The sequence below is a fragment of the Oncorhynchus mykiss genome, chromosome 11, assembly GCF_057628025.1.
Source record: "Oncorhynchus mykiss isolate SJ-2025 chromosome 11, ASM5762802v1, whole genome shotgun sequence".
NCBI lineage: Eukaryota > Metazoa > Chordata > Actinopteri > Salmoniformes > Salmonidae > Oncorhynchus > Oncorhynchus mykiss.
Window position 1 is genome coordinate 82,360,020 of NC_143032.1, and position 13,707 is coordinate 82,373,726.

Below are 13,707 nucleotides of genomic sequence, written 5' to 3' on the forward strand. Positions count from 1 at the left end.
TATCATTAATTCATAAGACGTGATTATTCTCGAAAATCCATTACTATAATCAGTAGCATTAACCATCTGGCAAACATTCTCCATGCATCATATTGAAGCAATTTAAGTCCATACAATATTGATTTCTCTTTTTCAGTCTGGTCCATAGACCTCTCACAAAGGAAAGCCTCCTTCCTCCGAGAAGTGCTGAAACTCCAACCAGAGAAGAAACCAGTAGAGCTGAAGGGTTGGTCAGATGACGAGAGTGAAGTGAGGAGTTTCCTTCAGTGTCTGCCCTACATCTCACAGCTGAGGTGAGTGTTTTCCCTGCAACTAGAAGAGCATCATTGTTTTACTAGTGAGCGACTCTTCCTTTTGTGTCCCTGCCGTATAAAATCTCCCTCTAAGAGCTAGTCATTGGCTGAACCGTTTCTGACTCAGAATTACTCACATATGACGTTCATTTGAGAAGCTCTGGGAAGGTATTTGTTGACAAACAAAAGGGTTTGCACTCAAAAAGATGTCGCATAAAAATTCATTATTTTGTGTTTTTAAAAACATTTTCAATGCATCAGGGATTGTACACAGACGTTGTGGCTTTATACAGCCTTCTTCAGGGTGTAGGTATAATTCTATTTTAATTTAATTTAAAACAGCATTTGTGAAGAACAGCACATAAACAGCAGGTGAATCTAATCAGGGTTGTCAGTCATCTGTCAATCAGGGATGTGGCTTTTCCCGATCTACCGGTGTACAAATTAGTTAGAAAGAAATACAGAATTATAGAATGTGGGAGCAGGCACCAAGGCCAATTCACAAATCAATCGTCCCAGGTGCCCGCTCACCTAAATACATCACATCAATTCATGAGACGGCCCACCACAAAGAACATCAGGCATATCCATTCATAAATATACGAGGCCAACTCATAAACGATATAAAAAATCTGATATGCACAGTGTTCTTGTATAACAGTCTAAATGTTACTCATAGGAAGGAGGTGAAATCGATTTATTTCTTTAAACCGTGTGGAAATACATAATTCTATTTATATCCACATGGCTGCTCTTTGGAAATGATGGCCATAGTCATAAATCCACTATTGGAAGTCAAGATATCACCTCACCAAATTGCGAGACCCTTTATAGAACAAAATAATTGTATTCAAGAATTTTTATTTTATTTATTATTTATTTATTTCACCTTTATTTAACCAGGTAGGCTAGTTGAGAACAAGTTCTCATTTACAATTGCGACCTGGCCAAGATAAAGCAAAGCAGTTCGACACATACAACAACACAGAGTTACACATGGAGTAAAACAAACATACAGTCAATAATAAAGTATAAACAAGTCTATATACGATGTGAGCAAATGAGGTGAGATAAGGGAGGTAAAGGTAAAAAAAGAGACTTAAAGACTTTAATTTAAAGACCCTTGCGCCCTTCGGTCTCAACGTAGACTTTGATCTGAAGCCATTCTTGTGATTATTGTGACTTTGCCATTGTAATTGTTTGTGAACTTGTGTAGTCTAATGAATCTATGATCGTATGCTATCCACTTGTTGTTTGTATGCTGTTCTTTGTATGACATTTTAATATTAGATAATTAACCAATGATATTAGGCCACTCTTGGCTATGATTACAGACACCTGTGTCTTTTGACACTATATAAATGAGTCATCCCGCAGTGTTTGTGATTATACCCAGACAGCTTGGCTTTCGAAACGTTGGTAATTACATTTTTGCATCTGAGCTCTTAGTGTGCGGCTCTCTTTATTTTCAAGTTTTCTACTCCGCTAGCCAGCACTTCGCCTAAATAGGTGTTCTACTCCGCTAGCCAGCACCTCGTCTTAACAGGTGTTCTACTCCGCTAGCCAGCACCTCGTCTTAATAGGTGTTCTACTCCGCTAGCCAGCACCTCGCCTAAATAGGTGTTCTACTCCGCTAGCCAGCACCTCGCCTAAATAGGTGTTCTACTCCGCTAGCCAGCACCTCGCCTAAACAGGTGTTCTACTCCGCTAGCCAGCACCTCGCCTAAATAGGTGTTCTACTCCGCTAGCCAGCACCTCGTCTAAATAGGTGTTCTACTCCGCTAGCCAGCACCTCGTCTTAATAGGTGTTCTACTCCGCTAGCCAGCACCTCGTCTTAACAGGTGTTCTACTCCGCTAGCCAGCACCTCGTCTTAATAGGTGTTCTACTCCGCTAGCCAGCACCTCGTCTTAATAGGTGTTCTACTCTGCTAGCCAGCACCTCGTCTTAATAGGTGTTCTACTCTGCTAGCCAGCACCTCGTCTTAATAGGTGTTCTACTCCGCTAGCCAGCACCTCGTCTTAATAGGTGTTCTACTCCGCTAGCCAGCACCTCGTCTTAACAGGTGTTCTACTCCGCTAGCCAGCACCTCGTCTTAATAGGTGTTCTACTCTGCTAGCCAGCACCTCGTCTTAATAGGTGTTCTACTCTGCTAGCCAGCACCTCGTCTTAATAGGTGTTCTACTCTGCTAGCCAGCACCTCGTCTTAATAGGTGTTCTACTCCGCTAGCCAGCACCTCGTCTTAATAGGTGTTCTACTCCGCTAGCCAGCACCTCGTCTTAATAGGTGTCTACTCCGCTAGCCAGCACCTCGTCTTAATAGGTGTTCTACTCCGCTAGCCAGCACCTCGTCTTAATAGGTGTTCCACTCCACCAGCCAGCACCTCGTCTTAATAGGTGTTCTACTCTGCTAGCCAGCACCTCGTCTTAATAGGTGTTCTACTCCGCTAGCCAGCACCTCGCCTAAACAGGTGTTCTACTCCGCTAGCCAGCACCTCGTCTTAATAGGTGTTCTACTCCGCTAGCCAGCACCTCGTCTTAATAGGTGTTCTACTCTGCTAGCCAGCACCTCGTCTTAATAGGTGTTCTACTCCGCTAGCCAGCACCTCGTCTTAATAGGTGTTCTACTCCGCTAGCCAGCACCTCGTCTTAACAGGTGTTCTACTCCGCTAGCCAGCACCTCGCCTAAATAGGTGTTCTACTCCGCTAGCCAGCACCTCGTCTTAATAGGTGTTCTACTCCGCTAGCCAGCACCTCGCCTAAATAGGTGTTCTACTCCGCTAGCCAGCACTTCGCCTAAACAGGTGTTCTACTCCGCTAGCCAGCACCTCTTCTTAATAGGTGTTCTACTCCGCTAGCCAGCACCTCGTCTTAACAGGTGTTCTACTCCGCTAGCCAGCACCTCGTCTAAATAGGTGTTCTACTCCGCTAGCCAGCACCTCGCCTAAATAGGTGTTCTACTCCGCTAGCCAGCACCTCGTCTTAATAGGTGTTCTACTCCGCTAGCCAGCACCTCGCCTAAATAGGTGTTCTACTCCGCTAGCCAGCACTTCGCCTAAACAGGTGTTCTACTCCGCTAGCCAGCACCTCTTCTTAATAGGTGTTCTACTCCGCTAGCCAGCACCTCGTCTTAACAGGTGTTCTACTCCGCTAGCCAGCACCTCGTCTTAACAGGTGTTCTACTCCGCTAGCCAGCACCTCGTCTTAACAGGTGTTCTACTCCGCTAGCCAGCACCTCGTCTTAATAGGTGTTCTACTCCGCTAGCCAGCACCTCGTCTTAACAGGTGTCTACTCCGCTAGCCAGCACCTCGTCTAAATAGGTGTTCCACTCCACCAGCCAGCACCTCGTCTTAATAGGTGTTCTACTCCGCTAGCCAGCACCTCGTCTAAATAGGTGTTCCACTCCACCAGCCAGCACCTCGTCTTAATAGGTGTTCTACTCCACTAGCCAGCACCTCGTCTTAATAGGTGTTCTACTCCACTAGCCAGCACCTCGTCTAAATAGGTGTCTACTCCGCTAGCCAGCACCTCGTCTTAATAGGTGTTCTACTCCGCTAGCCAACACCTCGTCTTAATAGGTGTCTACTCCGCTAGCCAGCACCTCGTCTTAACAGGTGTGCGTTTCTCTTTCTTCTAAAAGGCAAAAAAAAAGGCCATGGTGGCAAAGTAAATACAATATAGCAAGTAAAACACTGGAATGGTAGATTTGCAGTGGAAGAATGTGCAAAGTAGAAATAAAAATAATGGGGTGCAAAGGAGCAAAATACAGTAGGGGAAGAGGTAGTTGTTTGGGCTAAATTATAGGTGGGCTATGTACAGTAATCTGTGAGCTGCTCTGACAGACAATTGCGTCGCGTTGGGATCGAAAAAGGTTCATCCACCCGGTGGAGGTGACCATGAGAGACTGTTGTTCATTGACTACAGCTCAGCGATCAACACATCACTAAGCTAAGGACCCTGGGACTAAACATCTCCCTTTGCAACTGGATCCTGAACGGGCTTCCCCCAGGTAGTAAGGGTACCGGTACCCCCTGTATATAGCCTTATTGTTATTTTATCGTTTTTTTTTGTTGTTTAGTTTAAGTAAATCATTTTCTTAAACTGAATTGTTGGTTACGGGCTTGTAAGTGTTTCATGGTATTCGGCACATGTGACAAAAACAATTTTATTTGATTTAAGCATTATGCAACATCTTTGAGTGCAAACCCATTACTCCCTGTGGCAGACCAAGGGGTTTTGGTCGACGTTGACACAGATCGGACACGGACAGAGTAGGATTAGTTCGGTTTCAAGGGTGTTTTATTTAAATAATAAATCAAAAAACAAAAGGATAGGTTTCCCACATGAGACCCTCTCCGGGACACCGTCTTCTGGGCTCCGGGTCTTGCTGTATCCTGTCGGGCACAAAAAAACTGAACTCATACCTCTGCAAGCGTCCCCAACTATACTGGAGTCCTTTCCTCCCCCCCAATCTCTCCCCGGTGTGCTGCCCTTCTGGCAGCTTTATGGGCCTCGCACGGCTGGTGAGCAATCAGCCCTTGATTACTCACGAACTCCCAATCAGCCCCAATGAGTTCTGGCCGGAGAGCCCGTCGAGACCTGGCACGTCCAGCAGATGGAGCCATCGCCTCGTGATGTATGTCTGTCACCAGGCCTTGACGAGTCTCCCCCTGGTGGCTGAGTAGTATACATCTGAAATGCCTTACCCGACGAAATGTCTCAGAATCATATCATTTCTATTTGTTCCCGGATGTAAGAATGTATTAATGAGTTAGGGATTTATTTAGTGATATAAAAATGTTTATTAGTGTTTTAAATGGCCTAATAAACATTTGCCAATAAATCATAGTTCTAACATCCTAGTTTTGAAGTACATTTGGTTGAGTTGTCAACTAACTAAATGTCATTGGATTTGGGTTAAAAGTTGAGTGATTTAAAATAATAATAATAAAATTATACCTTACGTAGATGACTTTCTGCAAATCGAATCAGTTTCCTGTGTTGATTTAAATACATAGATTTTTGTTGGTTAAAATGACGTGGGAACAAAATGGATTGAATCTGTTTTTTAACAGTGGGTAATGATATTAAAATGTGTTTCTTTGCTTAAAATGAGGTTTGTGAACAACAACAACAACGCAGGCGTTATCCAGTTTGTGCTCAATCTGAGTGTCGCAGCAGCAGACCACGATGCAAGGACAGGATGGAATTGGTCGGAGTTCCTGTCCCTGGTATGGAGCTACAGCTCCTTCCCATTCAATGAAGATGTTCATCCTTCAGATCAATGTCACTTCCTTCTGGATCTTTACTCGTGTGCAACGGCATCTGGGATTAGAAAGGGCAGGAGTCTCGTTCCATTACTTCGGCCAGTTTACCAGTCAGCTCCAGCAGTCTGGTACGTGAATCTGGCTAGAAGAAAGGCCTCCGTCTTCCTCGAAGTTCTGAAACTCCAACCAGTGAAAAGGCCAATGCAGGTGAAATGTTGGTCAGATAAAGAAAGTGAAGTGAGGAGTTTCCTTCAGTGTCTGGCCTACGTCTCACAGCTGAGGTGAGTTATCCACCTCAGACAAACACTGGTATCTAAAATAAACATTGATAAGAACAATCAGTGAAATGACCATGAAACGATACACTGTTAAATGAAAGTAGTGCCCAGGGAATATCTGTAGCAGTACACATCATCAAGACAGACGAGAGTGATCATTTCAATTCGCCTGAAGTACAAAAATGTATATTGTGTGCAACAAAACTTAACATCTTTGCTTCCAGCTTTCAACATGTGTTAATATTGTGTATTTTATTTTGTGTTTTTCAGTTTTAACGACAACGATCTCGTGTACTTCCTACGGAAAAATAGAGAGCAGGCCGAGCAGTTTGCCGCTCTCTTCCAAGCTCATGGTTTTACCCTGTCATTGGGAGGAGAGTTACCCAGGCAAACCTGCACTTCTGTGGGGAGAATCTTGGCCCTCTGTACCTCAGGAGTGAAACTCGGTCTCACACCCAGCAAGATTTCTCTCAGAGGAGCTTCGATTCTCTTCAGACATCCGTTGGTGCTACACAACCTCATGTATGCAAATGTATCAATACTCCAACAAACACAAATCTATACATTTAATAGATTTTTCCCTCACGTTTTCATTGCTAATCACAGTTTTTTGTTATTATTCCAATTTTCAGACTAAATGAGACCATGACCGTGAAACTGACCAGACTGCTTGCGACTGGTAGAGTCAGTGCTCCAATGGGGGTTGAGGAGATTTCACTGGTTATTGAGAACTCACAACTATCGGAAGACGTACTTTCTAGGGTCCTGAGTAGTGTGGCGTCCCTGCTGAGAGTCTGGACTGTGCAGCGTCTGGACCTGACGAAGTGTACTATCCACGGTCACTCTCTCATCCTGTTGCTGGGTCACCGGGGACCTCTGAAACTCAAGTGAGTCTGCAGAAGACCGTTATTGCTGTAGTCTGGTGAAAGGTTTATGTTTTACGATTTATATGTGTGCGTGCTCTTATGTATGTGGGGCGGCAGGTAGCCTAGTGGTTTAGAGCGTTGGGCCTGTAACCGAAAGGTTGCTAGATCGAATCCCCGAGCTGACAAGGTAAAAGTATGTTGTTCTGCCCCCTGAACAAGGCAGTTAACCCACTGTTCCTAGGCCGTCATTGTAAATAAGAATTTGTTCTTAACTGACTTGCCTAGTTGATAAGAGAATTTCCAATCCCAATGATAATAACAATCAATCAATAGCTCTGACCAATCCCCGAGGTTTGTAAGACCATGGGTATAATAACAAACAACCAATAGCTCTGACCAATCCCCGAGGTTTGTAAGACCATGGGTATAATAATAAACAACCAATAGCTCTGACCAATCCCAGAGGTTTGTAAGACCATGGGTATAATAATAAACAACCAATAGCTCTGACCAATCCCAGAGGTTTGTAAGACCATGGGTATAATAATAAACAACCAATAGCTCTGACCAATCCCCGAGGTTTGTAAGACCATGGGTATAATAATAATTAGTCAAAGACTCAGCTCATATAAACGGTACAGTACAGTTTATTCAGAACGTTCTGAAGTCAAGAATACAAATCAATTCATTTTATACTGACTTCTCACGCCCACACATACACACAGCCATACGCACACACACACACAATCAGACGCACATATGCACACAAACAGACGCGCACACATGTCCTGCTACGCACACACTGTCTGTCTCACTACCCAGCCGACAGAGATAGTGACCATTTCCTGCTACACTGTCTGTCTCACTACCCAGCCGACAGAGATAGTGACCTTGTCCTGCTACACTGTCTGTCTCACTACCCAGCCGACAGAGATAGTGACCATGTCCTGCTACACTGTCTGTCTCACTACCCAGCCGACAGAGATAGTGACCTTGTCCTGTCCTGCTACACTGTCTGTCTCACTTCCCAGCCGACAGAGATAGTGACCTTGTCCTGCTACACTGTCTGTCTCACTACCCAGCCGACAGATATAGTGACCTTGTCCTGCTACACTGTCTGTCTCACTACCCAGCCGACAGAGATAGTGACCTTGTCCTGCTACACTGTCTGTCTCACTACCCAGCCGACAGAGATAGTGACCTTGTCCTGCTACACTGTCTGTCTCACTTCCCAGCCGACAGAGATAGTGACCTTGTCCTGCTACACACACACACTGTCTGTCTCACTACCCAGCCGACAGAGATAGTGACCTTGTCCTGCTACACACACTGTCTGTCTCACTTCCCAGCCGACAGAGATAGTGACCTTGTCCTGCTACACTGTCTGTCTCACTACCCAGCCGACAGATATAGTGACCTTGTCCTGCTACACTGTCTGTCTCACTACCCAGCCGACAGATATAGTGACCTTGTCCTGCTACACTGTCTGTCTCACTACCCAGCCGACAGAGATAGTGACCTTGTCCTGCTACACTGTCTGTCTCACTACCCAGCCGACAGAGATAGTGACCTTGTCCTGCTACACTGTCTGTCTCACTACCCAGCCGACAGAGATAGTGACCTTGTCCTGCTACACTGTCTGTCTCACTACCCAGCCGACAGAGATAGTGACCTTGTCCTGCTACACTGTCTGTCTCACTTCCCAGCCAACAGAGATAGTGACCTTGTCCTGCTACACTGTCTGTCACACTACCCAGCCAACAGAGATAGTGACCTTGTCCTTGAGACATACTCCCTGTTCTCTCCCAAATCTCTCGTCAGGTCGGCACCGAGCTCAGACAGTCTGTGTTTATAATACCATAAAGACATATTGTTTTACCCTGATTCTGACTCGGACTACACATTTATTGATTATGATTTCATACATTCTAATCAATTCCATACAATTATATGTTTCAGGTGCGGAATATTCTAGTCATTCAATTAACAGACAATTTTCACCTATCACTAGTAAAATACAAAAATGTATGTTCTCACCTGACAGACTGTGTCCAGACACTCTTCAGCAGCTGGCTGTAGCTGTGCATGAAGCTCGGGACAAGGATCTGACTCATTCATTCTTAAAGAAAGTTGGTGGAGACCTGACCTCCTGCAGGCTGGACTGGGAAGTGCTTCTTTCTCTGCTGCAGTATTCAAACCAACACATCACTGTGAATCTCAGAGAGAACAGGCTTTCAGAGAGAAACATCACAGATCTTCGTCCCTTTCTGGGCAGGATTATTTTAAAGAGGTATTTCCTGTTTGCCACCTTTTATATCCTAGTTTATCTTAAGAAACTAAATACATTGGTTTTCGTGTTAAGAACCGTCATTTTAAAAGAGCAGTGACTTGTTTCCCATGGTGCAGTGTTGAGAGGAATCTGCTGCTGCTGTTCCTCCACTGCTACTCTGCCTCAAAGATCCAGCCAGGGGCAACAGCCCTGCTTGGGGCTCTGCAGCACAGACTGGACTTCTCCTCCTCCGTGGACCTGTCAACAAAGGACCAGGGGAAGCCTCTGTGTCTGAGCTCTGCTGACTGCAGGGCCATCGCCAGAGTCCTGAAGCAGGGCCGTTACGTCACAGAGCTGATCCTACGCGATTGTGAGATTTCAGACAGAGCACTCAGGAAGCTGCTGCTGAAAATCCCACGCAGAGTTCATCTCAGGTTAGAGACACATCTGTTCAATAGATCAGTCCAGGCTAATTTGTTCTTTTTAGAATCCCAGACTTTAGCTTTACAGGCTTGGTTATGAATGACATTTTGCCTTTTCAAAAACGTTGCATCTCTCCATCTAAACGGGCCGACCTTGTCTCTCTCGTTTCTCTCTGACTCAGCCCCAGTAAAGCCATATTGGTTCAACTTGTACAAACTTGTAACAAGAAAAATGCAGTGCATCATGCAGGATCCCTGGTCAGAGCCCTGGGCGGGGAGATGGACCTCAGTGAGACCATGCTGGATCAGAAGGCCTGTAGTTCTCTGGCCCTGGTTCTGGAGTATTCAAAGGGGCTATCAGAACTGGACCTCAGCCGCTGCCAACTCACAGACCACCACCTACAGCCTCTGCTCGCACACCTGCACAAAGTCCAAGTCCTGGAGTGAGTGTTTTTGAAGATCATAATGAAAATCAAACTCAAGAAAATACATATTACTAGTTTTAAATAAAAAAAAGCATATATTTTGGGAACGTCAATAGATTGTGATGTTGGGTATATAAAGGATTACAATGCGAATGTGGTTTTAACATTTTATAAAAACACAACGTTTCACTCACTGCTTGTGCATCTTTTAAGAAAATGTTATTTGCTCCAATCATCAGCATAATGTGGCGCATCCAAAAAGACTCTGTTGCTAATTCACTATGCACATGCTGCTAGGGCTTAGTAGTTCTCCTTCCCTAATGAAGACATGTTCTGTTGCTAATGCACTATGCACATGCTGCTAGGGCTTAGTAGTTCTCCTTCCCTAATGAAGACATGTTCTGTTGCTAATTCACTATGCACATGCTGCTAGGGCTTAGTAGTTCTCCTTCCCTAATGAAGACATGTTCTGTTGCTAATGCACTATGCACATGCTGCTAGGGCTTAGTAGTTCTCCTTCCCTAATGAAGACATGTTCTGTTGCTAATGCACTATGCACATGCTGCTAGGGCTTAGTAGTTCTCCTTCCCTAATGAAGACATGTTCTGTTGCTAATGCACTATGCACATGCTGCTAGGGCTTAGTAGTTCTCCTTCCCTAATGAAGACATGCTCTGTTGCTAATGCACTATGCACATGCTGCTAGGGCTTAGTATGTTCTGTTGCTAATTCACTATGCACATGCTGCTAGGGCTTAGTAGTTCTCCTTCCCTAATGAAGACATGCTCTGTTGCTAATTCACTATGCACATGCTGCTAGGGCTTAGTAGTTCTCCTTCCCTAATGAAGACATGCTCTGTTGCTAATTCACTATGCACATGCTGCTAGGGCTTAGTAGTTCTCCTTCCCTAATGAAGACATGTTCTGTTGCTAATGCACTATGCACATGCTGCTAGGGCTTAGTTTTCCTTCCCTAATGAAGACATGTTCTGTTGCTTACTAGTACTACGCTACTGTATGTAAAGAAATTATTATGCAATATATTCCCTGTACTTAATGACATTATTCCCCCCCTCTTTCTCTCTTCTTCCTTTCTTTCTCCTTCCTTTCTCCCTCTCTACTCACTCACTCACTCACTCACTCACTCACTCACTCACTCAGTCTAAGTCATAATGCAATTTCCAACTGTTTGAGTAAGAAAATACTGAAAGCTGTCTCCACCAGCAAAGGCCACACAGTTTGGTGAGTTGTGATTGTTTGCTCACTGTACGTCCTCTGTGTAAATCTTTCTCTATTAGAATTCTATTTTTTTAAAATGATTAATTCATGATTGGGAAGTGAGAACAATGTGTTTTTAAGGTGATTTAACGTTTAACGGCGTGCTAGGCCACTCTGTTTTTGTAATATGCAGTATTTTGTATTTGTACAGGCTCACAAACAACAGGATGACAGCCAAACCATGTTCCTGTCGGCATCGTTAAGATGACAGAATCTTTCTCCATGTAATCTTGCACACACACGTCTTTGGGGAAAATTGTCATTCATACCAATATTCATAAAATGTTGGAGGGCATTTTCATTATTGAGAGCTATGTAAAGAGACTTTCCCGAAAGATTTGCCTACTTTTTAGTGAGTTGTTCTGAAAGTAGCGCCCAGGAGACAAAATGGGTCCCCAAAAATGTATACTATGTCATATACTATGTTAGAACACCTACTCATTCAAGGTTTTATTTATTTTTACTATTTCCTACATTGTAGAATAATAGTGAAGACATCAAAACTATGAAATGGCACATATGGAATCATGTAGTAACCAAAAAAGTGTTAAACAAATCAAAATATATTTGAGATTCTTCAAATAGTCACAATTTGCCTTGATGACAGCTTCGCACACTCTTGGCATTCTCTCAACCAGCTTCACCTGGAATGCTTTTCCAACAATCTTGAAGTAGTTCCCACATATGCTGAGCACTTGTTGGATGCTTTCCCTTCACTCTGAGGTCCGACTCATCCCAAACCATCTCAGTTGAGGTCGGGTGACTGTGGAGGCCAGGTCATCTGATGCAGCACTCCATCTCTCTCCTTCATGGTAAAATATCCCTTACACAGCCTGGAGGTGTATTGGGTCATTATCCTGTTGAAAAACAAATGATAGTCCCACTAAGCCCAAACCAGATGGGATGGCGTATCGCTGCAGAATGCTGTGGTAGCCATACTGGTAAAGAGTGCCTTCAATTCTAAATAAATCACAGACAGTGTCACCAGCAAAACACCTCTGCACCAACACGCCTCCTCCTCATTGCTTCATGGTGGGAACCACAAATGTGGAGATCATCTGTTCACCTACTCTGCGTCTCACAAAGACACGGCGGTTGGAACCAAAAATCTCACATTTGAACTCCAGACCAAAGGACAGATTTCCACCAGTCTAATGTCCATTGCTCGTGTTTCTTGGCCCAAGCAAGTCTCTTCTTATTATTGGTGTTCTTTAGTATTGGTTTCTTTATAGCAATTTGACCATGAAGGCCTGATTCACACAGTCTCTTCTGAACAGTTGATGTTGAGATGTGTCTGTTTCTTGAACTCTGTGAATCATTTATTTGGGATGCAAATTCTGAGGCTGGTAATTCTAATGAACTTATCATCTGCAGCAGAGGGAACTCTGGGTCTTCCTTTCCTGTGGCGGTCCTCATGAGAGCCAGTTTCATCATAGCGCTTGATGGTTTTTGCGACTGCACTTGAAGAAACTTTCAAAGTTTGACATTTTCCCTATTGACTGACCTTCATGTCTTAAAGTAATGATGGACTGTCATTTGTCTTTGCTTACTTGAGCTGTTCTTGCCATTATATGGACTTGGTCTTTTACCAAATAGGGATATCTTCTGTATACCTGTAACGGCTTTTGGTGGAAGAAGGTGAGGACCAAGGTGCAGCGTGGTACGTGTTCATATTTCCTTTAATTAACTGAACACTAAATACAAAAGAACAAGAGAATAAATGAAAACCGAAACAGTCCCATATGGTGCAAACACTGAAACGGAAAACAACCCATAGTGGGAAAACAGGCTGCCTAAGTATGGTTCTCAATCAGAGACAACGATAGACAGCTGCCTCTGATTGGGAACCATACCAGGCCAAACACCTAGAAATATAACACAGAACAAAACAGAATGCCCACCCCAACTCACGCCCTGACCAAACTAAAACAGAGACATAAAAAGGAACTAAGGTCAAGACGTGACAAAACCACCCCTACCTTGTCACAAGACAACTGATTGGCTCAAACGCACTAAGAAGGAAAGAGATTCCACAAATTCACTTTTTAGAAGGCTCACCTGTTAATTGAAATGCATTCCAGGTGACAACCTCATGAAGCTGGTTGAGAGAATGACAAGAGTATTCAAAGCTGTCATCAAGGCAAAGGGAGGCATATTTCATAGTTTTGATGTCTTCACTATTATTCGATTACCTGTTAGATATTGCTGCACTGTCGGAACTAGAAGCACAAGCATTTCGCTTCACTCGCAATAACATCTGCTAATATTATTTTATTTTATAAAAAAAAAAATGTTTTATCAGGAAATACAAACTACCGATCAAAAGTTTTAGAATAACTACTCATTCAAGGGTTTTTCTTTATTTTGACTAGAAAGGTTATGTACAAAATCCATCTTTCATCTGAATTGTAGTAATTTGGATATTGGTTCTATTTTAAGTGTTTATACAAACATACTGGTCCAATAAAATCCTTTTGTTGTAAAATATTGTCATTTTAATCCATAGAGACGTGAAGGAGAAGCTCGTCGGATGTTGATCTCTTCTCGGCTGAGTCCTCATTTGGGACCAAATAATCGATTGCTATTTCATTGCAGTTCACCCAACATTATT

General features: G+C 43.7%; 1 protein-coding gene across 1 annotated transcript in view; it reads left to right on the forward strand.

Moving 5' to 3' along the window:
* The window catches only part of LOC110536469 (uncharacterized), a 52,829-nt gene extending 39,254 nt beyond the window's left edge, over positions 1-13,575 (forward strand). Inside the window, 9 exon segments of the mRNA XM_036936496.2 lie at positions 137-293; positions 5,410-5,841; positions 6,109-6,360; positions 6,471-6,725; positions 8,749-8,994; positions 9,111-9,407; positions 9,578-9,838; positions 10,980-11,060; positions 11,248-13,575. Of these exon segments, the coding sequence (XP_036792391.2) occupies positions 137-293; positions 5,410-5,841; positions 6,109-6,360; positions 6,471-6,725; positions 8,749-8,994; positions 9,111-9,407; positions 9,578-9,838; positions 10,980-11,060; positions 11,248-11,299 (2,033 nt within the window). The 3' untranslated portion in view covers positions 11,300-13,575.
* The last annotated feature ends 132 nt before the right edge of the window (positions 13,576-13,707 follow it).